This window comes from Nycticebus coucang, chromosome 14 (assembly GCF_027406575.1).
Source record: "Nycticebus coucang isolate mNycCou1 chromosome 14, mNycCou1.pri, whole genome shotgun sequence".
NCBI classification, from domain to species: domain Eukaryota; kingdom Metazoa; phylum Chordata; class Mammalia; order Primates; family Lorisidae; genus Nycticebus; species Nycticebus coucang.
This window is the reverse complement of record NC_069793.1, coordinates 32,007,467-32,032,699: the sequence shown is the minus strand read 5'-3', so window position 1 is coordinate 32,032,699 and position 25,233 is coordinate 32,007,467. Positions and strand designations below refer to the sequence as shown.

At 40.2% G+C, this 25,233-nt stretch overlaps 1 protein-coding gene across 1 annotated transcript in view; it reads left to right on the top strand.

The window, feature by feature from the left end:
- The window catches only part of QSER1 (glutamine and serine rich 1), a 114,214-nt gene that overhangs the window by 21,738 nt on the left and 67,243 nt on the right, over positions 1–25,233 (top strand). The window contains exons 2-3 of the mRNA XM_053562898.1: positions 22,297–22,409; positions 22,900–23,061. Coding sequence (XP_053418873.1) covers positions 22,297–22,409; positions 22,900–23,061 — 275 coding nt within the window. The remainder of the gene's footprint in view (positions 1–22,296; positions 22,410–22,899; positions 23,062–25,233) is intronic.

The following is a 25,233-nucleotide window of genomic DNA, read 5'->3' as shown; positions in this document are numbered from 1 at the left end:
ATCAAACTTTGGAGCTTCTGCATGATTTTGAGTTACTTGTCTAAAAAATTATAGAGAAAAAAAGTACATTGAGTGTTACAATGAACATTATTATAACTTTTTTTTTTTTTTTTTAGACAGAGCCTCAACCTGTCACCCTGGGTAGAATGCTGCGGCGTCACAGCTCACAGAAACCTCCAACTCCTGGGCTCTAGTGATTTTCCTGCCTCCGCCTCCCAAGTCGCTGGGACCTTAGGTGCCCGCCACAATGCCCGGCTATTTTTTGTTGCAGCCGTCATTGTTGTTTGGTAGGCCTAGGCTAGATTCCAACCCGCCAGCTCAGGTGTATGTGGCTGGCACCTTAGCTGCTTGAGCCACAGGTGCTGAGCCTATTATAACTTTTTATTTTGATTCACCTGAAAGTCTTTTTTTCTACCCTAAAATATTAGTGAATTTGTTTTCTTTTTTTTAGAGGCAGAGTTTCCCTCTGCTGCCCCAGCTAGAGTGCAGTGGCATCATCATATTCACTGTAGCCTCCAACTCCTGGGCTCAAGCAATCCTCCTGCCTCAGCTTTTTGAGTAACTGAGATAGTAGGCATGTACCACCACGCTGGGCTAAGTTTCTCTCTCTCTTTCTTTTTGTTTTTATTATATAGAAGTGGGGTCTTGCTCTTGCTCAGGCTGATCTTGAGCTCCTGACCTCATGTAATCCTCCTGCCTCTACCTCCCAGAGTGCTAGGATCACAGGCGTGAGCCACCTTACCCAGTGTAAATTCTTACATTAAACCAGAGGTGTATAAAAAATGTCTATAAATCTAGTATCTATGCAAATATGGATTTTGTGATAAATGTGTATTTTTATTTTTTATTAACTTTTTTAGACACAGGGTTTTGTTTTGTTGCCCAAGTGTCCTCATGCCTCAGCCTCCTGGGTAGCTAAAACTATAGGCGTGTACCACTGTGCCCAGCTAATATGTATTTTTAGGCAGACTTTTGTCATCAAATGCCAGAAATCCTAAACTGCTGATAATAATGAAGAAAATTATGATGTATTAAAAAACTTGGCCCTATTAGTTTTTCCAAAACAGAAGAAAATTTTAATTTGGTTAAGGAAAAACTAGGCCACAGACTTTAAAATGATACATTAAACTTGCTGAAATAAAACATTACCTAGCACCTATATATTTTGATGATGGAAATATGAACTCTATTATGTGTTGTGAGAAGTGACCAGCCATACGTTAGTTCATTTTTAATAATTCCTTTGTAGCCCAAAATGAGGTAATCATCTAAAACTAATATGACCATTTTTGTTTTGTCTCTTAAATACATGTCTGGACATTACAGGTAGTTAATATATGCAACAATTTGAGCTGCAAACTAATTTCCTTTTTGACAAGATGTATTTCTTTAAAAAAAAGCATCGGATGGGCACAGTGGCTTACACCTGTAATCTCACCAGAGTGCTGGGTGAGCAAGAGTGAGACCCCAACTCTACTAAAAATAGAAAAAAACCCTACCCCACTCCACCCCCCTAACTAGCCAGATGTTGTGGTAGGTGCCTGTAGTCCTAGCTACTGGGGAGTCTTAGGAAAGAGGATCACTTGAGTCCAAGAGTTTAAGGTTGCTGTGAGCTATGATGATGCCATGGTACTCTACCTAGGGCAACAGAGTAAGATTCTGTCTCATAAAATATATATTAATTAATTAATACATTTTGGGGGATGGGGAGAGTAGGACCGGAAAGTTTTGTTTTCATTCAGAAGAAAATTTGGTAATACAGGTGATGACAGAAATAGAAAAGGGGGCTTGGCGCCTATGGCTTAAGCAGCTAAGGCGCCAGCCACATACACCTGAGCTGGCGGGTTGGAGCAGTCCACCCACCTCAGCCTCCCAGAGTGCTAGGATTATAGGTGTGAGCCACCAAGCCCGGCCCAGCTGATCATTGTGTTCTCTTTCATTCTCTATCTTTGTGCCTCTTTTTTTCTTCCTTTATTTGATAGTTTGTAATTATTTTATTACTTCGTTTCCTTTTGTTTGTAACCCCACCTCCCAGCCTAACTTGTGAGCTCTTTGAAGGCATTCATCCTGTCTGATGAGTGCCTTTTTTTTTTTTTTCTTTAACCGTTTATCTTTAGTATCTTGCTTATTTCCTGGCACGTATGTCTTATGTTTGTTGAATAAAAAAATGAATTTGGACTGGCGTGGTAGCTTACACCTGTAATCTCAGAACTTTGGGAGGTCAAGGCAGGGGGAACTCTTACGACCAGGATTTTAAGACCAGCGTTTGTTGGCATGTGTCTGTTGTTTCAACTACTGAAAAGACTGAGTTGGGACGATCACTTGAGCTCAGGAGTTGGAGGCTACAGTGAACTAAGATTGCACCACTGCACACCAGTCTGGGCAACAGAATTGAGATTCTACCTCCAAAAATTAAAATTAAAAGAAAAAGAAGAAAAGAAAGAAATGAGTTTGTCCTGTTCTTCCCATATATTTGTTTCATTCTATTCAGGGGTCCTCAAACTGCAGCCCGCGGGCCACATGAGGTGGTGTGATTGTATTTGTTCCCGTTTTGTTTTTTTACTTCAAAATAAGATATGTGCAGTGTGCATAGGAATTTGTTCATAGTTTTTTTTTTTTAACTATAGTCCGGCCCTCCAGCAGTCTGAGGGACAGTGAATTGGCCCCCTGTTTAAAAAGTTTGAGGACGCCTGACTAGACACTTATGTCTTTTGTATGTTTTTTAATCCTCCATTATTACATAGGCCATGATGGCAGGAACTTTATCATGTGTTCACCTTACACTAGTACCTTTTACATGTGTATACTCAATAAACACATAGACCGGAGATCAAATTTTCCCTTGAAAAAAAAATGTTGGGAATGTTGAAATGGGTACATTAGAATAAGAGGTTTTATTTTTTATTTATTATTATTATTATTATTTTTAGCGACAGTCTCACTTCGTCACCCTTAGTAGAGTGCTGTGCGTCACAGCTCACAGCAACCTCTAGCTCTTGGGCTTAGGTGATTCTCTTGCCTCAGTCTCCTGAGTAGCTTGCTCTACAGGGGCCTGCCACAACACCTGGCTATTTTTTTGTTGCAGTTTGGCTGGGGCCGGGTTCGAACCCTCCCCCCTTGGTATATGGGGCCGGCGCCTACCCACTGAGCCATAGGCGCCACCCAGAATAAGAGGTTTTAAACAAAAATTTTAAGGCCAGGTGCTGTGGCTCATGCCTATAATCCTAACACTCCGGGAGGCTAAGGAGGGAGGATCCTTGAGCTCAGAAGTTTGAAATCAGCCTGATCAAGAGCAAGACCCTGTGCCTACTAAAAATAGAAAAATTTCCAGTCTGAGCAAAGTGAAGCCCTGTCTCTGCTAAAAATAGAAAAATTATCCAAAAGAAAAAAACTATCCAGATGTCTCTAGCTCCCAGCTTTTGGGACACTGAAGCAAGAGGATCACTTGAGCCTATGAGTTTGAAGTTCCTGTGAGCTATGACACCACCACACTCTATCCAGGGTGACTGAGTGAGACTGTCTCAAAAGAAAGAAAAGAAAGGGCGGCGCCTGTGGCTCAGTGAGTAGGGCGCCGGCCCCATATGCCGAGGGTGGCGGGTTCAAACCCAGCCCCGGCCAAACTGCAACAAAAAAATAGCCGGGCGTTGTGGCGGGCGCCTGTAGTCCCAACTGCTTGGGAGGCTGAGGCAAGAGAATTCTGTAAGCCCAAGAGTTAGAGGTTGCTGTGAGCTGTGTGATGCCACGGCACTCTACCCGGGGGCGGTACAGTGAGACTCTGTCTCTACCAAAAAAAAAAACAAAAAAAAAAAAAAAAGAAAGAAAAGAAAAAGTAGCCAGGTGGGGTGGTGCTTGCCTATAGTCCTAGCTACTCAGGAGAATGAGGCAAGAGGGTTGCTTGAGCCCAACAAGCGTTTGGCCACAGCACTCTAGCCAGGGTGACAGAGTTATTCTCTGTCTCCAAAAAATTATTTATTTATTTATTTTTGAGACAGAGTCTCAAGTTGTTGCCCTGGGTAGAGTGCTGTAGTGTCACAGCTCACAGCAACCTCAAACTCTTGGGCTTAAGCGATCCTCTTGCCTCAGCCTCCCAGGTAGCTGGGACTACAAGCGCCCACCACAACACATGGCTATTTTTTTGGTTATAGTTGTCATTGTTCGGCAGGCCCGGGCTGGATTCGAACCTGCCAGTTCCCATGTATGTGGCTGGCACCTTAGCCTCTTGAGCTACAGGCACTGATCTGAATTTGTTTTTGTTTTTGTTTTTGCAGTTTTTTGACCGAGGCCAGGTTTGAAACCCCCACTTCTGGTATTGGGGCCTGTGCCCCACTCCTTTGAGTGACAGGTGCCACCCTGAGCCGAATTTTTTCTTTTTTTTTTTCTTATTTTTTTGAGACAGAGCCTCAAACTGTCACCCTGGGTAGAGTGCTTTGGCATCACAGCTCACAGCAATCTCCAACTCCTGGGCTCAAGTGATTCTCCATCTCCACCTCCCAAGTAACAGGCGCCCACCACAATGCCCAGTTATTTTTTGGTTGCCAGCTATTTCTTTGACGGTTCCTGGCTGGATTCAAACTCGCCAGCTCAGGTATATGTGGCTGGCACTTTAGCCACTTGAGCCACACACACTGAGCCTGAATTTTTTTTTTTTTTTTTGTGGCTTTTGGCCGGGGCTAGGTTTGAACCTGCCACCTCCGGCATATGGGACTGGCGCCCTACTCCTTGAGCCACAGGCGCCGCCCAAGCCTGAATTTTTTTTTTTAAGATCAAAGCTAGAAGGGCATTTTGAATACAGATCTAAAATATCATTTACATATGCTTTCTAGTCCCTATTCCTCTCCACTTCCTTCATGCCATTATTATAACTGCTTTCTTGTTCCAGTGGCATTTTTTTTTTTTTGGTAGAGACAGAGTTTCTCTTTATTGCCCTCAGTAGAGTGCCGTGGCATCAAACAGCTCACAGCAACCTCCAACTCCTGGGCTTAGGCGATTCTCTTGCCTCAGCCTCCCGAGTAGCTGGGACTACAGGCGCCCGCCACAATGCCCAGCTATTTTTTTTGTTGTTGCAGTTTGGCCAGGGCTGGGTCTGAACCTGCCACCCTCGGCATATGGGGCCGGCGCCCTGCTCACTGAGCCACAGGCGCTGCCCTCCAGTGGCATTTTTTATTTTGACCCTGGCCTTCTGCTCGGCAGAATTTTCTAGCCCCATTAGGTTAGGGGAGAAGACATTATATTATACTAATTATATATGTAGTGTATATGTAATGTATGTAGTATAGCAATGCTTGATTTATGATTAGTATTTCCTCAAACAATTTCTTATCATGTCTGATCTCATGTAACACTTTAGTGCTCCTTTTTTTTTTTTTTTGTGGCAGTCTCACTCTGTTGCTCTGAATAGAGTACACTAGCATCATCATAGCTCACTTCAACCTCAATCTCCTGAGCTCAAGTGATCTTCCTGCCTCCATCTCTCAAGTAGCTGGGGCTGTAGCCATGTACCATGGTGCCTGGCTAATTTTTTTCTACTTTTGGTAGCGGCGGGGGGAGTCTTGCTCTTGCTTAGGCTGGTCACCCTTCTTGCTTTGATTTTTGGAGATACCACTCCTGATTTTCATCTTAAGCTTTTGGTTAAGCTTTCTTTTTTTTATTTTTTATTTTTTTGTAGAGACAGAGTCTCACTTTATGGCCCTCGGTGGAGTGCTGTAGCATCACAGCTCACAGCAACCTCCAACTCCTGGGCTCAAGCGACTCTCTTGCCTCAGCCTCCCGAGCAGCCGGGACCACAGGCGCCCACCACAACGCCCAGCTATTTCTTGGCTACAATTCAGCCGGGGCCGGGTTTGAACCCGCCACCTTCGGTACATGGGGCCAGCGCCTCACCGACTGAGCCACAGGCGCCGCCCCTGGTTAAGCTTTCTAATTGTCTTTTATGGTTGCTTCTTCCTCCCTCTGTTGCTTAAATCTGCATTTCAGGTAATTGACTAAAAAGTACCAAGTTATAGGCTGGACCTGGTAGCTCATTCCTATAATCCCAGAGGTTTGGGAGGCTGAGGCTGGAGGATCACTTGAAGCCAGAAGTTTGAAACCAGCCTAGGCAACATAGTGACAATCCATCTTTCATCTATACAAAAGTAAAAAATAGGGGGTGGTGCAGGTGGTTCAGTAGGTAGGGCCCTGGCCCCAAATACCGAGGGTGGTGGGTTCAAACCCGGCCCTGGCCAAACTGCAACAAAAAAATAGCCAGGCATTGTAGCGGGTGCCCGTAGTCCCAGCTGCTCGGGAGGCTGAGGCAAGAGAATCGCCTAAGCCCAGGAGTTGGAGGTTGCTGTGAGCAAATAGCTGGGCATTGGGCGGCGCCTGTGGCTCAAGGAGTAGGGCGCAGTCCCATATGCCGGAGGTGGTGGGTTCAAACCCAGCCCTGGCCAAAAACCACAAAAAAAAAAAAAAAAAAAAAACAAATAGCTGGGCATTGTGGCAGGTGCCTGTAGTCCCAGTTACACGGGAGGCTGAGGCAAGAGAATCGCCTAAGCCCAGGAGTTGGAGGTTGCTGTGAGCTGTGACGTCACAGCACTTTACCAAGGGTGATAAAGTGAGACTGTCTCTACAAAGAAATAAAATTAAAAAGATAGGCTTGGCGCCTGTAGCTCAGTGGTTAAGATGCCAGCCACATACACTGGGGCTGGTGGGTTCGAACCTGGCCCAGGCCTGCTAAATAATGACAACTACAACTACAACACCAACAACACAATAACCCAGGCTTTGGGGCGGCACTTGTGGTTCAAAGTAGTAGGGCACCGGCCCCATATGCCAAAAGTGGCGGGTTCAAACCCAGCTCTGGTCAAAAACTGCAAAAAAGAAAAGAAAAAATTAGCCAGGTGTTGTGGTGGGCGCCTATAGGGAGGCTGAGGCAAGAGAATTCACTTAAGCCCAAGTGTTTGAGGTTTGCTGTGAGCTGTGACACTAGGGCACTCTACTGAGGGCCACATAGTTGGACTCTGTCTCAAAAATAAATAAATAACATTATCTGGACATGCTGACACTAAACTAGTCCAAGCTGCTTTGGAGGCTGAGGCAGAAGGATCTCGTTAGCCCAGGTTCCTGTGAGCTACAAGGGTGCCACTGCATGGTAACTTGGGCGACAGCAAGACCCAGTCTCGAAAAGAAAGTACCAAGTTATGAATGATAGTTTGATTTATTTGGGTAAGAGTTGATCCCTATAATAGTTTTACTCACACTTTCTTCTATGATACCTTAAATGAAAGAAGCAAGTATTGAGTTTTAGGTGAGTTTTAAGGAATTTGGAACTCTAGACAACATTCTTTTTTCTTTTTTTGAGACAGAGTCTCATATGTCACCCTCGGTAGAGTGCTGTGGCATCACAACTCCCAGCAATCCCTAGCTTGTGGGCTCAAGCAATTCTCTTGCCTCGGCCTCCCGAGTAGCTGGAACTATAGACACCTGCCACAATACCTGGCTATTTTTTTGTTTTTAGCAGGCCTGGGCCAGGTTCAAACCCACCAGCCCCGGTGCATGTGGCCAGCACCCTAACCACTGAGCATGGGTGCCGAGCCTAGACACCATTCTTGAGAGTGGGAATATTATTGGTCATCTGTAGAGTAGTGTCCCCATAATTTCTGTTCTAAACACATTTTTTTTCTTTTTTTGAAACAGAGTCTCACTGTGTCATCCCCGGTAGAGTTCTCTGGTGTCATAGCGCACAGCAACCTCAAACTCTTGAGCTCAAGTGATTCTCTTGCCTCAGCCTCCCAAGCAGCTGGGACTGGAGGTGCCCGCCAGAACATCTGGATATTTTTGTTGTTATTGTTGTCATTATTTAGCAGGCCTGTGCTGGGTTCGAACCTGCCAGCCCTGGTATATGTGGCAGGCTCCTTAACCAGTGAGCTACTGGCACCAAGCCTCTAAACACTTTTTTTTTTGAGACAGAGTCTCACTGTGTTGCCCTGGGTAGAGGGCTGTGCTATCACAGCTCACAGCAACCTCCAGCTCTTGGGCTTAGGCAATTCTCTTGCCTCAGCCTCCCGAGATGCTGGGACTACAGGTGCCCGCCACAACACCTGACTATTTTTTGTTGCAGTTTGGCCGGGACCAGGTTGGAACCCACCACCCTCTGTGTATGGGGCCAGCACCCTACCCACTGAGCCACAGGCACTGCCCTCTAAACACATTTTTAATGTAACATTTCTCTTGGGCATTTTCACTTACTTCCATGACTTCAAAAAAACCCAATTGTGATGATGCCTGGTTTTTTATTTCTAGCTGAGATTTCTCTTCTGAGTCCTATATAGAAATGGACTGTTGTCATTAGCTCTTTTTTTGATTATTTCTCGCTATTTCTTAGGAACACTTCAAACTCAATGCATCCAAAATTAAGCCTTTCCAGATTTGTTCAGTTTTTGTGCGTGGTTATCATTCAAGATTCCTCTAGGATTCCTTCCTATCATTCAGTCTTCTCCATTGTATTTTTTTTCAGAGTTCTTAATACGTCTGTCTATTGCCACTGTTTTGACCTTATAATTTGTTTTTTCTTGAGACAGGGTGTCATTCTGTCCAAGGGGCTAAAGCATGGTCGAGTCATCATAACTCACTTCAACCTCAAACTCCCAGGCTCAGGCAATTCTCCTTCCTCAGCCTCCTGAGTAGCTAGGGCTATAGGTGTGTGCCCACTGTGTCTGGCTGATTTTTAAAATTATGTTATTTAGGCTGGTCTTGAATGCCTGGCCTCAAGCAGTCCTACCTTGATCTCCCAAAGTGCTGGAATTACTTGTGTGAACCACTACACCTGGCCTAATGTGCCATTGTATTTATTTCTAGATCTTTGTACATGCCATTTTATCTTCTTGGAACCTTCTTTTTTTGTTCTTTCCTTGGATAATTTCTCTTTTTCCTTTGGAAACTTAGCTGTCATTTCCTAAAGGAAATCTTCTCATAGTGCTACATTTACTTAGTTTTGCCTTTTTATTTCTGTCTAGCATATAATACTTGGCAGTCAATAAATGTCAGTTGTGTAAATGCAGACCTCACCTTTAGGTGCAATAATAGCATTGAGCAAGCGTTTTGTATGTGCCAAAAACAGTATTGTTCTATCTAGGTAGCGTATACCATATATGCTTTATCATTTATTTTCAACAACCTTATGAAGGTAGGTGTTATTATTACCCATCTTTTACTGATATATAAACTGAGACTTAGCCTGTATGGTTAGCCTAAAGACAGAATTTGTACAGAATGAATCTGGTAGCCTGTTTGCAGAGTCTGATTTTACATAGCTGCTCTACAGTTGTTTTAAGTTTCACTAGTTTATTTTTTTCAAATTCACAGTAATTTCATAGCAAGGGCTGATAATTCTTAGGCTACATGTTTTTGTTTTTAATTCCCAAGCTGATTAGCTAACATAACATATTGTTTAAATATTTGTCATTTAGTATGAATGGGATCTAGACATATACTAAATTAACACACGGAGATAGTTCAGTGGACCTAGTACTTATTTCTGTTCAGATTTTATACTAAAGAATAATGTATGATAGTTGAAGTAAAAATATTTATCTTAACTGTGAATGATAGAAACAAAGAACATGAGGCTTTATAACTAGGAAAGCTGGTACTCCAAGAAGATTACGTGCTTGCTCAAAGTCTTGTAGCATTTATTTATAGAGCAGGACTGGAATTTGAGGCTCCTAACATTCAGTTCAGGGTTTTCATCATTCTCAGCTTTGAAAAGTTGATATAGTAAGACTAAAAAAGTATTTTCAAAGCTTGGCTGAGCAGGGTGGCTCATACCTATAATCCTAGTAGCTAGCACTCTGGAAGGCAGAGGCAGGTAAATTGCTTGAGCTCGGAAGTTCAAGACCAGTCTGAGCAAGAGTGAGAACCTATTGCTACGAAAAATTAGCTGGGCATGGTGGCGCATGCCAGTAGTCCCAGCAACTCAGGAGGCTGAGGCAAAAGGATCACTTGAACCCAAGAGTTTGAGGTTGCTGTGAGCTATGATGCCATGGCCACTCTACTGAGGGCAACAGAGTGAGACTCTGTCTCAGAAAAAAAAAATTCAAAGCTTAAAGAGAATGCTGTTTTTATTCTAGTTTTTAGTGGCTAAATTCTTTAACACAAAGAGAAGAAATTTATATGACTACTTAAGGCAAAATCATTTATTCAGTACTTAATTACTTATTGTATGCAAGTACTGGCTGGTTTATCTGGGATTTTACATATTTCATGGAACTTTTACTAATTGATTTTTAAACATGGAATGTGTTTTATTTCTTGTGCATTGTAGATATAGCTAACCCCAAGGAATAAGTTTATATGTTACTAATATCTGGATCTAAACACAAGATAGCATATTTTCTGTGTGTTCAAAAGCATTTTCTTAGGATTATATATCATATTCATTGTATAAATTGCCATTTTAGATGGGGGGACTTGTACTTTTTTTATTTTTGAGAGAAAGTCTTTTTAATCTGGAAATTTTTTAAATTTAATTTTTAATTAAAATCATAACCATATACATGAATGTGATGATTTGATATACTATGTTGAATGCTTAAATCAAACTGATTAACATAACCATCACCTCACTTTTTATTTTATTTTATTTTTTGGTAAGACATTTAAAATTTACTCTTAGTTTTTGTTTGTTTTTGTTTTTTGAGACAGAGTCTTACTTTGTTGCCTTCGGTAGAGTGCCCTGGCGTCATAGCTCATAGCAACCTCAAACTCTTGGGCTTAAGCAATTCTCTTGCCTCAGCCTCTTGAGTAGCTGGTACTATAGGCACCTGCCACAACACCTGGCTATTTTTTCTAGAGACGGGGTCTCCCTCTTGCTTAAGCTGATCTCAAACTTGTAAGCTCAGGCAATCCACCCGCCTTGGCTTCCCAAGTGCTGGAATTACATGCGTGAGCCACCATACTCCGCCAGTACTATTAGTTATTTTGAAATATACCCTTGCATTGTGCACATTAGGGGAAATCCCACCAATTGCTCTCCCTCCTCTCACTACTCTCTCCCTCGCCCTTCCCCACTCTTTTCCTCTCTCCCTTGTTAGACTGTATTTGTGTTTTATCATTCATATGAGTGTATGTAAGTGTTTATATATTGGTTTCATAATAGTATTGAGTACATTGGATACTTTTTCCCCCATTCTTGAGATACTTAACTAAAAAGAATGTGTTCCACCTCCATCTGGGTAAACATACAGATGTAAAGTCTCCATCTTTTTTATGGCTGAATAATATTCCATGGTATAAATATACCACAATTTGTTGATCCATTCATGTGTTGATGGGCATTTGGGTTGCTTCCATGACTTGGCAATTATGAATTGAGCTGCAGGAAACATTCTGGTGCAAATGTCTTTGTGGTAAAATGATTTTTGTTCTTCTGGGTAGATACCTAGTAATGGGATTGCAGGATCAAAGAGAAGATCAACTTTTTAGTTCCTTGAGGATTCTCCATACTTCTTTCCATAAAGGCTGTATTAGTTTGCAATCCCTCCAGCAGTGTAGAAGTGTTCCCTTCTCTTTACATCCATGCCAGCATCTGCAGTTTTGGGACTTGGTGGTGTGGGCTGATCTTACTGGGCTAGAGTGCAATGACTTCGTCAAAGCTCTCTGCAACTCAGCTGGGCTTAAGCCATCTGTCTGTCTGGGACTACATTACCATTCTTGGCTTTTTTTTTTGAGACAGAGTGTCGTCACCCTTCAGTAGAGTGCCGTGGCATTACAGCTCACAATAACCTCAAACTCTTGAACTTAAGTGATTCTCTTGCTTCAGCCTCCCAAGTAGCTGGGACTACAGGCACCCACCACAAAGCCTGGTTATTTTTTTGTTGTAGTTGTCCTTGTTTGTCAGGCTCAGGCCAGGTTCAAGCCCACCAGCCCTGGTGTATGTGGCCAGCACCCTAGCTGCTGAGCTATAGGTACCAAGCCTGGTTTGTTTGTTTTTTTAATATTATTTTTTGTAGAGATAGGATCTGACTGTTTTGCTCAGGTTGATCGCAGACTTCTGGGTTCAGGTGAGCCACTGTTCCCAGTCTTGATGAGATTTTTGCCTCAGCATTCTAATCTACTTAAAATTTAATCTTCATATAATGAAATTGACTAAAAAATGTTCATACTTAGGGTAAAGAAGGTAGAGAGTACTAACTGAATAATCTTTACTGATTTGTTTTGATTTTTGAGGAAAAGATCAATTTAAAAAAAAAATTAAGTGACATCATGTAAGTTTCCTAGGCCTGCGTGTGTGGGGGAATTAAGTGATAGCAAATGAAAGAAGACGATTCTTCCCCTGCAAAATTCTGACCCTCCTTATTCTCAAGATTGAATCTGCATTCCACTCATGAGCGTGTCAGAGGAGATGGAAGAGTTTATGCTAAGTTGAGAATGCAAAGATTGAGACACATCCCTCAGCTGATCGATCTTTTATAAGTGTCAGCTTGGATAATATTTGGAGTATGTAGGAGGATGGTTAAAAGTTCACATTTTCTTTCCCTACCACCAATTCAGGGCTTGGGGACTGGGGCTTGGGCCACAGTAGATCCTCAACCTCAACAAACCACTGGCATCGGTTTATTTATTATTAAGAGTTAATATCTTCTGAAATGAATTTAAAATTTTTTTTTTTTTTTTGTAGTTTTTGGCTGGGCCGGGTTTGAACCTGCCACCTCCAGCATGTGGGGCCGGCGCCCTACTCCTTGAGCCACAGGCGCCGTCCCTGAAATTAATTTTAAAACCATAAAGATAGTAGATAAATATTTTTTAAAAATTATTATACGTCAACATAAGAGATCATATGCATGACAGCAAGGCTTATCTATAAACTATCTACTTATTCAATAACGTTGTGTAGGTGATGAAAATTTCCAAAGATCACTAAAATTGGATGACTAAAATATAATTCACATACCATATAATGGGACATTCAAAACACACAATTCAATAGTTTTTAGAGTATTCACAAGGTTATGCGACATCCCCATTATCTAATTTTATTTATTTATTTATTTATTTATTTATTTATTGAAACAGAGTCTCACTTTGTTGCCCTCGGTGGAGTGCTGTGGAGTCAGAGCTCACAGCAACTTCAAACTCTTGGGCTCCAGTGATTCTCTTGCCTCAGCCTCCTAAGTAGCTGGGACTACAGGTACCCGCTACAATGCCTGGCTATTTTTAAGGATAAGGTCTTGCTCTGGCTCAGGCTCGTCTTGAACCTGTGAGCGCAGGTAATCTACCCACCTCAGCCTCCCAAAGTGCTAGGATTGCAGGCCCTGCCTTCCATTATCTAATTTTAGAGCATTTTCATACTATACCCGTTAGCAAACACATAATTGCTGGAAATGTATTCCATTCTTTCCTCTCCCTAGTCCCTGACAAACACAGTAATCTTTCTGTCTCCATGGATTTGCTTATTCAGGATATTACATGCAGTCATGTATCACTTAATGAAGAGGAAATGTTCTGAGAAATGTGTTATTAGGTGATTTCTTTGAGCATCTCACACAAACCTAAATGGTACATTCTACTACACACCTAGGCTATATGGCATAGCTTGTTGCTCCTAGGCTATAATCCTGTATAGCATATTACTATACTGAATACTATAGGCAACTGTTACAGTGGTATTTGTATCTCTGCCTATCTAAACATAAAAAGGTGCAGCAAAAGTATGATATAATAAGTCCCATACTGTTGTCTGTCTTTTTTTTTTGGAGACAGAGTCTCAAGCTGTCGCCCTGGGTAGAGTACCATAGCATCACAGCTCACAGCAACCTCCAACTCCTGGGCTTAAGTGATTCTCTTGCCTCAGCCTCCCAAGTAGCTGGGACTACAGGTGCCCACCATAACGCCTGGCTTTTTTTTTTGGTTGTAGTAGTCATCATTGTTGTTTGGCGGGCCCAGGCTGGATTCGAACCCGCCAGCTCCAGTGTATGTGGCTGACACCCTAGCTGCTTGAGCTATAGGTGCCGAGCCTGTTTGTCATTGACTGAAAGATAATGTTATGTAGGGCATGACTGTAAATGGAATTTTTGTGTTTGGCCTCTTTCACTTAGCCTATTTTCCAAGTTCATCCATGATGTAGAATGGATCAGCATTTTGTGCCTCTTTATGGCTGAATAATATTTCATTGTATGACTATATCACCTTTTATTTACCCACTTATTAATTATTGCACATTTTGATTGTTTCCACCTTTGACAGTTACGAATAATGTTGCTGGGAGCATTCTTGTACAGCTTTTCATTCTCTCAGATATATACCTAGGATTGGAATTGCTAGTCTGTGTGATAACTATGTTTAACTTTTTGAGGGAGACATGATATTTTAATTGGTTTTCTTAATTCAGTGAACTACTATTGCTTCATTTAAAGCTAATTTTACATCACATATAATCTTTATCCCATTGTACTTATATATAAGTTGTCAAAAAAACCTATTTTTTAATGGTGGAGAGGATATTGCTTGCTTTATGAGTAATGATATGGAACTTTTAATTTGAGCTTAAATAAATCACAGCTAATTTTGAAAATCCTCATATAATATCTTAAATTAATAAAAATCTCAGTTTATTCGGTGTGTTTTTTATTTTTAATTATTTATTTTATTTATTTATTTTTGAGACAGAGTCTCACTATGTTGCCCTCAGTAGAGTGCTATGACATCACAGCTCAAGCAACCTCAAACTCTTGGGCTTAAGCAATTCTCTTGCCTCAGCCTCCCAAGTAGCTGGTACTATAGGCACCTGCCACGATGCCTGGCTATTTTATTTTTTGTTATAGTTGTCATTGCGGTTTAGCTGGCCTGGGCCAAATTCAAACCCACCACCCTCCGTGTATGTGGCTGGTACTGTAACTGCTGTGCTATGGGCGCTGAGCCTCAGGGTGTTTTTTAGATTATTCACCTTTTAATTAGAATAGACTTGTTTAATCTTTCCTTTTTCGGTCTCCAGTACTTAAAATGATGCATGCCAATCAAGTAGGCACTCAGTAAATGTTTGAGATAACCTAGCTGTAATTTGAAGGTTTTCTCTATTGAAACTAGAAATGGGTTTCAATTTTTTATGAGTATATACTATGTGCCACATACTATTCTGGGTGTTGGGGATGGAATAGTGAATAAAGCAAAGACCCTGTCCTCATAGAGTTTACATTTTAATGTATAATAAGTAAGCTAGCATACTATATATACTAAATATATAATATGTTGAGTGTTTATTAGTTCATGGAGAAAAATAGCAGAGAGGGAATGTGGAAAGAGGATAGAGTAAGACTTATTTTTTATGAGCTGGTCTTCAGTTAGGTAAAATTGAAGAAGAGACCTATGGGGAAATAAAGAAGTGAACCAGCTTTGTTTTTTTGAGGGATGAGCCAGGAGACTTGTGTGAGTAAAGTAAAAGGAGATAAATGAGAAATATGAGGACAGCAACTGGATTTTTTAGTGCTTTGAGGATCATTATAAGAATTTTCGCTTTTACTTATGGAAAGCCATTGGAAAGGCTTGAAGAGACGGGTTTTATGATTTGACTTACTTCTAAGAGAATGACTCAGGCTGAGGCTGAAGGGCACAGTAGTATGAGTGGAGGCTGGGAGTTCACCAAGAGGTGTAAGGACTGCTTGCCTGTTAGATGACTGGAGTTGGCATAAATTATAAGGACACCCACTCACCCCCAAATACCTTGGTGTTTATAAATTAGATTATTTGTACCATTATTTTTACTCTTAGGAATTTTTGTTTACATTTAGCATGACTGACTTTGTAGGTCTTTTTGAATGTAATAGACTGTTATTTTTTGTTTGTTTGTTTTTTTGAGACAGAGTCTCACTATGTTGTCCTTGGTAGAGTGCTGTGGATCACAGCTCATAGCAACCTCTAACTCTTGGACTTAAGCCATTCTCTTGCCCCAGCCTCCCAAGTAGATGGGACTACAGGCGCCTGCCACAATATCTGGCTATTTTTTGGTGGCAGCTGTCATGCTGTTGGGCTGGGCTTGAACCCACCAGCTTCCATGTATGTGGTCAGCACCCTACTCACTGAGCCACGGTTGCCGAGCCAGTAGACTGTGTGTATGTATGTATGTGTGTGTGTATATACATATATATATGTATATACACACACACATATATATTTTTTTGTTTGTTTGTTTGTTTTTTGAGACAGAGCTTCAACTTGTCACCCTGGGCATCACAGGTCACAGCAGCCTCCAACTCCTGGGCTCAAGTAATTCTTCTGCCTCTGTCTCCCAAGTAGCTGGGACTATAGGCGCCAGCCACAACACCCGGCTATTTTTTGGTTGTAGTTATCGTTGTTGTTTGGTGGGCCTGGGCTGGATTCAAACCCGCCAGCTCAGGTGTATGTGGCTGGCGCCTTGGCCGCTTGAGCCACAGGTGCGGAGCCTAGACTGTATTTTTGAGAACTGTTACAGATTTACACAAAAATTAAGACAATAGTTCTTATGTACCCCAGCATCCAGTTTCCCCTACGTTTGTTACAATTAATAAACCATATTGATACATTATTGATATTAACTAAAGTTGATAGTTTATTAAGATTTTCATAGTTTTTACTTGATATCTTTTTCTGTTTCTCCGGGGAAACAACATTCCTTTATCTTGTCTCTTCTTTTTTGCCACAGTTTCTCAGGCTTACTTTGTCTTTGGTGACCTTTACAGTTTTGGAGAATAGTAGTGGTCAGTTAATTTGTAGGATGCCCTTCTTTTGGAATTTGCCTCATGATTAGATTGGTAAACAACACCACAGAAGCAAAGTGTTATTTTTATCACTTCATATTAAGGGTACATACTGTCACTATGACTTTTCAGTATTGGTAATGACCTTTATCACCTGGTTAGGTAGTATTTGTCACGTTTCTACACTATAAAGTTACTTTTTTCTCTCCTTTCAATATTGTACTCTTAGGAAAGAGGTCACTCTATGTAGTCCACATTTGAGAAGCTAGAAGTTTGGTCCCTTCTCTTCGAGTGTAGAGAATTTATACAATTTATTTGGAATTCTTCAAGGGGAATTTGTCACTTTCTCTGTGTTTATTTGTTTAGTCATTTAATTATATCAGTACAGACTCATGGATATTTATTTTATACTTGGGGTTATAATTCAGTATTACTTTTTGATTGCTTAAAATGTCCCAGCTTTGATCATTGGGAACTTTTTCAATTACCTTATGATCTTTGACATGAATGTAGAATTTTTTTTCTTTTTCTCTTCTTTTTGTTCTTTCTTCTAGCACTTTCTTACTTTCTGTCACTACAGGATACTTTAGGCTCATCTTGTGTGAGCCATTTTTCCTAGGAGCCTTGGTTCCTTTTTCTTAGAAAATAGTATTAGAAACCAGGATCTAGGTACTAGGTATATATTTTTTGCAACTGGAGTGTCATTGCTTCTAGGTTCCATTAGCCAAAGTAAGGACATAGGTGTGTAGGTTGTTTATTATAGAGAATGGTTGCTATTATAATTTGAAAAACACAAAGAATGATGTGAGTATTTTGAAAATAATAGTTGAGCATTTCAAATTATATTTAAATTTTAATGTGTAGCAAAAGAATAAATTTGGACTCCTACCTCACACCCAAATTAACTCAAAATGGATCAAAAGACCTAAATGTAAAAGCTAAAATATTCTTAGGGAAAACGTAGGCATACATTTTCATGACTTACTTTGCATTAGATAGCGATTTATTTTTCTTTCCGTCTTTTTTTTTTTTTTTTTTTTGAGACATAATCCCATTCTGTTATCTGGGCTAGAGTGCAGTGATGTCATTATAGCTCACTGTAACCTCAGTCTTCTCGGCTCAATTGAGTGATCTTCCTGTGCCTCAGCCTCCAGAGTATCTAGAACTACAGTGCATGCCACCATGCCTGATTAATTTTTCTATTTTTTATAGAGACAGGGTCTCACTATGTTGTTCAGGCTGGTTTTAGACTCCTGGCTTCAAGCAGGCCTTCCACCATAGCCAATCCTAAAGTGCTAGGATTACAGGTGTGAACTACCACCTGTGCTAGGTATTGATTTCTTAGGTCAGTCATTAAAAGCATGAATGACAAAGGAAAAATAATTGGACTTTATCAAAATTAAAAACATTTGTGCTACTCATGCTACCTTTAAGAAAATGAAAAGATTGCTTATAGAGTGGAAAGCAGTGTTTAAAAATCATGTATTTATCCCGGACTTGTATCTCACATATATAAAGAACTCTTATACATCAGTAATAAAAAGACAACCCAGTTAAAACATTGGCAAAGCGTCTGAATTGATAGTTGTCCAAAGATCCACAAATGGTCAATAAGCACGTTTAAAGATATTCAACATTATTAGTCATCATTGGCTAAGTTAAATCAAAACCATAGTAAGATGCCACTTTACATCTGTTAGGATGTCTGTTAGGTATAATAAAAAATAAACCTGCCACCTCCGGCATATGGGGCTGGTGCCCTACTCCTTTGAGTGACAGATGCTGCCCAGCATATTTAAATTTTTAGAAAAATGAATTCAAACATTTATTTCATACTGTGTATAAAAAGTTAACTCCAAATGGATCATAGCCCTAAATAGAAAAGTTTGCACTATAAAACTTACAAAAGAAAGCACAAGAAATTCATGAAAGTTAAGAAGTTCTAAAGATACTGTTTTGAGAATAAAAACTATAGTCTGGAAAAAATATTTGCAGAATATATCTGGCCAAGAATTTGAATCCAGAATATAAAAGCAACTCCCCAAATTCAGTAATAGAACATAAACAGCCCAATAAAAAAAGAGCAAAAAAAATTTTTTTTTTAATTTATTTTTTTAAGACAGAGTCTCAAGCTGTCGCCCTGGGTAGAGTGCCATGGTGTCACAGCTGACAGCAACCTCAAACTCCTCAAACTTGGGCTCAAGTGATCCTCTTGCTTCAGATTTTCTGTTTTTAGTAGAGATAGAGTCTCGCTCTTATTCAGGCTGGTCTTGAACTTGCGAGCTCAAGCATTCCACTTGCCTCCCTCAGCCTCCCAGAGTGCTAGGATTACAGCCAGGATATCCAGCTCTTTTTTTTTTTTGAGACAGAGTCACACTATGTCACCCTTGGTAGAGTGCTGTAGTATCACAGCTCACAGCATCCTCCAACTCCTGGGCTCAAGCGATTCTCTTGACTCAGCCTCCCAAATAGCTGGGACTAGAGGCACCCACCACAAAGCCTGGTTATTTTTTGTTGCAGTTGTTATGCTGGCGTGGGCTGGGTTCAAACCCGCCATCCTTGGTGCATGTGGCCAGTGCTGTAACCACTGTGCTATGGGCGCCAAGCCAAGAGCAAAAAATTTAAGTAGGTTCTTTCTAAAAAAATTTCTAGGCTCGATGCTTGTGGCTCAAGCAGCTAAGGCTCAAGCCACATACACCTGAGCTAGTGGGTTCGAATACAGCCCAGGCCCACCAAACAAACAATGACGAAGTTGGAGGTTGCTGTGAGCTGTGATGCCGGGACACTCTACCCAGGGGGACAGCTCGAGGCTCTGTCTCAAAAAAAAAAAGAAAGAAAGAAATTTCTACATGGCAGATGAACAAGGATGCTGAGAAATTGTTAATTACTGAGAAATGCAAATTAAAACCACAGCGAAATTATTAGTGCATATCAGTTAGAATGGCTAACATTTAAAAACAAGAAAGAAAGAAAGAAGGGAGGGTGGGTGGTGCCTGTGGCTCAGTGATTAGGGTGCTGGCCCCATATACTGAGGGTGGTGGGTTCAAACCCAGCCCTGGCCAAACTGCAAAAAAAAAAAAAAAAAAAAAACTTAAATAAGAAAGAAAGGAGGGAGATATATTTGTGGGAATGCATACTGGTATAGCCACTTTGGAAAACAGGCAGTTTGTCTAAGTTAAACTTACATTACTATATAACTCAGCGATCTCCCTCCTAGTTATTTACTCAAGTGAAATGAAAACTATGGTCACACAAAAACTTATGTAGTCTATAGCAGCTTTATTCATAATTGCCAAAAACCGGAAAGAACCCAAATGTCCTTAACTAGTGAACAGATTAAAAAAATAAACAAGCCTGTGGTGCATCCATACAAGGAAATAGGGAAATAGTGCTCCTCAGTAAAAAGGAATGAATTACTGATAGATGAATCTTAAAAATGTTAAACTAAGTGAAAGAAGCAACCCAGACACAAAGCCTACATCAAATAGATTGAATTTATATGATATGTTGGGAAAGGTAAAACCATGGGGACAGAACAGACCATGGTTCCCTGGGGACTTTGGTGGGAAGAGTTCACTATATAGAGGTACAGGGGAATCTTGTCATGATGGAACTATACTCTACCTTGGATTTTGGGGTGTTTATGCATTTATTGAAACTCACTGACTTGCATACTAGAAAAGGTAAGTTTTACTATATGAAAATTATGCTTAAATTTTAAGTTAAAAGTAAGAACCTAGGCCAGGTGTGGTGGCCCACACCTGTAATTCTAGCACTCTGGGAGACTGAGGTGGGTGGATTGCTTGAGCTCCGGAGTTCCAAGATCAGCTTGAGCAAGAGTGAGACCCCATTTCTAAAAATAAAACTAGCCAGGCAGGGAGCAATGGCTCAAGCCTGTGATCTTAGCACTTTGGGAGGCCAACGCAGGTGGATCGCCTGAGCTCAGGAGTTTGAGACGAGCCTGAGCAAGAGCGAGACCCCATCTCTAAAAATAGCTGGGTGTTGTAGTGGTTGCCTGTAGTCTCAGCTACTTGGGAGGCTGAGGCAAGAGAATTGCTTGAGCCCGAGAGTTTGAGGTTGCTGTGAGCTATGATGCCACAGCCCTCTCTACCCAGGGCAACAAAGTGAGAGTCTGTCTCAAAAAAAAAACAAAAACAAAACAAAACAAAAACAAAAAGAACCTTGAACTTTTCCTCATACTACATACCCTCCATCTCAAAATTATTCATAGAACTAAACATAAAAGAAATTTATAGGCTCAGTGCCTTGTAGCACAGTGGTTACAGCACCAGCCACATACACAGGCTGGTGGGTTTGACCCCATCGCAGGCGAGCCATGCAACAATGACACTGCAACAGAAAAATAACTGGGCATTGTGGTGGGTGCCTGTAGTCGCAGCTACTTGGGAGGCTGAGGCAAGAGAATCACTTAAGCCCAGGAGTTGGAGGTTGCTGTGAGCTGTGATGTCACAGCACTCTACCTAGGGTGACATAATGAGACTCTGTCTCAAAAAAAAAGAAAGAAAGAAAAAAAGAAGAAATTTATAGGAGAAAACACAGAGAATAGTAGAACTTCCATCATCAACCCCTTTCTTAAGTTGACCTAATTTTCATGAACCAGGCAGGCACCACACATACTTAATGGAAGACTGACCTCTATATGTTGGCCATCTCTATAAGCTGTATCTTGACTATTTGGACTGTGACACACAATATTAATTTACCCTCTGTAACCTGACTAGTTGAGTTCATTCTACACCAAAAGGTAGAAGATGTGGGTTTTGCCCCTTAGTTATACTACGTTTTCTTTAGTATAAGTCCTTTTTTTCATGTTTTATTATTACTATGTGTTGGATTAGTCCTGTTGTCCTATTGTTTATCTTGTGTTGTGGAAGATTTTTTCAGCATGAAGGACTGATTTGAATTGTAGGTACATCTTACAATTATTGAAAATTTTTTAGTTAATGGAGAATTGATGGCCCATAAGAAAAAATCAAAGAGCTGACATGAAGGAAATGGTTGACCTGGAAAGCGGCAGCCAAAGAAAAATGGCAGAACATTTTGGTGTTAGCAAGACCACAGTTAGCAACATCTAAGAACCTCAACATAAGAACGTGGAGAGAGGCTCCGTGCCTGTAGTACAGTGGTTACAGTGCCAGCCACATACACCACGGGTGGCAGCTTCAAACCCAGCGTGGGCCAGCTAAACAACTGCAATAAAAAATAGCCAGGTGTTGTAGTGGGCGCCTGTAGTCCCAGCTACTTAGGAGGCTGAGGCAAGAGAATCGTTTAAGCCCGGGAGTTTGAGGTTGCTGTGAGCTGTGACACCATAGCACTCTACCAAGGGCGATATAATGAGACTCTTGTCTCAAAAAAAAAAATAAATAAATAATATGTATCATTTTTCTTCCTAGTCTATATTCAGCATGTTTTCTCCATTATGATAGTATCATCAGACTGTTTGATTCACTGAGCTTTTGGTCAGGAATTTGGCCAAAGATTTCTACTACTTTTGAAGTTGATGTCCTAGAATTTTTTTTATTATATAGTTTGAGTTGTGTATTTTTGGTCATTGATTTCTAATATCCTCTAGTTTAAGCTATGAAGAAGGACACCCCTCACACTCTGAAACAGAACTTCTTCAAAGACAGACTTTTGCGGCCTCTCATCAGCTTCCTGGATATGCTCCCACACCTCAACCTACTGGTAACAATTCTCTTGTGAAATATACTTACAAGTCTGGGTACATTTAGTAAATAAGAAAAATTAATTTTTACGTTTATAAATATGTAGGACATAATCATGCCACTGGAAATGTTAAAATGAAAATGAGATTTAAAGCCTTGCTCTTTACTGGTAGGAAATATCTATGTAATTAATAAGAGATCTTATTTCATACTTCTTTGGACGTTTTAAATTATAAATTCTTGGTCAAATTAATATTTATTTGCTATTTCAAAATAAAACCATTTAGTTAAAGCCTCTTTAATTTCGTGAAGGTAAAAAGTGGAAACCAAATAAACACATGTACATGTATAGAGAAAATTTAAAAAGAAAAAAACAAAATAAAACCATTTAGGGTTGTAGAAATTTTTGGCCTCATTTTTCAGAAATTGCTTTATAAAATAGAGTCAGGAATTTAATTTTGTATAAATATATATTTTTACTTTGGGATATATTTTATCTTCAAATGTAGGTCTTTCTGGAATATTTGATACTAGTGTGAACAGTGCCAGCACTAACACTAAGGAATCTTCAGTGATGAATTTTCTCTCTGCTGTTGAATCCCGAACTGCTCAGGCTGCTTCATCAGGAACTATTCTTTTACCACAATTCAGGGCTTCATCCTGGCAGACAGGTGATTTTTATCATTTTGTTTTATTTTCAGAATTTTTTAAGTATTGTAAAAATACTGATCAAAAATAAACTATTTATGGCCTTATCATTATGGTAGTATGGCTGAGAGTCATGTTAATTATTTTCCAGTGAGCTGTGAAACCTGGAATTTTTTACAGCTTTAAGGTAGATAAAATTTAAGAAATTGTTACTAGCAAAAATTTGGTTTTAGCACTCTAATGAAAACTAGCAAGTTGGCATTGGAGGGTAGATAATTATAATGTAAATTTTATATCTGGCAGTTTAAGTAGTTTTTTTGTCTACTTCATAGAAGCAAAGATTAAATTTCATTTATTTTAGTGTCTTTGGGCTGCGTAGTTGGTATAGTAAAAAATAATCTTGGTACTCATTTCATCATTAGTGTTATATAAAGTTATCCTTAATTTAACAGATTAAATCACTAATGAAGCCATTACATGTTGATGTTACTATAATGTACCCATTTTTCAGCAGTAATTACAGTGTCTATAATGTGTTTTCCTATTATTTCTTTTTTTCTTTTCTTTGTTGAGACAGTGCCTCTTGCTGGAGCTGGTGCTAGGGCTAGGACTGGTGCTAGAGTGCGGGAGTGTGGTGTTATCATCGTAGCTCACAGCAACCTCAAACTCCTAGGCTGAAGCAATCTTGCTGCCTCGGCCTTCTGAGTAGCTGAACTGTAGGCACACACACTATCACCCCTAGCTAATCTTTTTTTTTTTTGGAGACAGAGTCTCACTATGTCACCCTCAGTAGAGTGCCATAGTGTCACAGCTCAAAGCAACCTCAAACTCTGGGGCTTAACGAATTCTCTTGCCTCAGCCTCCCAAGTAGCTGGAACTACAGGTGCCTGCCTCAACACCTGGCTATTTTTTGTTGCAGTTGTCATTGTTGTTTAGCTGGCCCTGGGCCAGTTTCAAACCCGCCAGCCTCAGTGCATGTGGTGCATGTGGCGGGCACTGTAACCACTGTGCTACAGGAGCCAGCCTAGTGTGTGTGTGTGTGTGTGTGTGTGTGTGTGTGTGTGTGTTTTCTCTAACTGTTTTGTAGAGTTACCATCTGAGTCTCAGGGTTTCACTGTTACCCAAGCAAGCAGTCTTCCCTCCTTGGCCTCCCAAAGTGCTGGGATTATAGGCACAAAACCATTATGCCCAGGCTATTACATTTGTTTTATTTTACTTTTCAACAGTTTATCCCCAAAATTATTTGTATTTATTTTTGTTTTTCTCATTATAATACAAAGGGGTTTAGGTTTTTTTTTTCCCCTCAGGGTTTTGTATTAGAGAAGAAATGATTTAGCATATTTAAGAAGATAGTTGAAAGAAATGGCTATATGAGGGCGGTGCCTGTGGCTCAAGGAGTAGGGCTCCGGTCCCATATGCCGGAGGTGGCGGGTTCAAACCCAGCCCCGGCCAAAAACCACAAAAAAAAAAAAAAAAAAGAAATGGCTATATGAAATGGTATTTTATCGTTGTGATGTAAATTCCATTAATAGAGCTTCTAAGGGAATAATTAGTGATTTAATGCAAAATAAAACAATATAAAAAGCATAGCTTCCGGGCGGCGCCTGTGGCTCAAGGAGTAAGGCGCCGGTCCCATATGCCGGAGGTGGTGGGTTCAAATCCAGCCCCGGCCAAAAAAAAAAAAAAGCATAGCTTCCTTTTTTTAATTTCCTGAAATAATTTTATATTTCATGTATTTAGTTAACTTTTCTGTTTATCAATACATTAGTGCTGAAACTTAAAAAAGCTTTAAATTAAAACAAAATCTGCTAATATTTTTGGTATATATTTAAAGAAGGAAAGTGTTTAACTCACATCTAAGTGAGCCAACACTTTCTGTAAAGTATTTTTATTCTTGAACAGTTTTTTAATTTTTTGTGTTATTTTAGGTTTCCAATTTAAAAAATTCACTTTTGCAATTTGTATCTGGCCCTATAATTGAATTACATTCAGAAGGGCATTGGACTCAGGTTAGTAAGGTAAAAGTTTTTTTATTTTTACTTTTTCCAGAGTACCACAGATTTTATCATATGGCCACTTAAAAGAAATATTGATGGTTTCTGAGCACATTAAGCTGGATCTACACTTATATACTCTGAATGGACAATAAAAATGAAATTGAGACAAGATTATACATACATACACATGAATACACC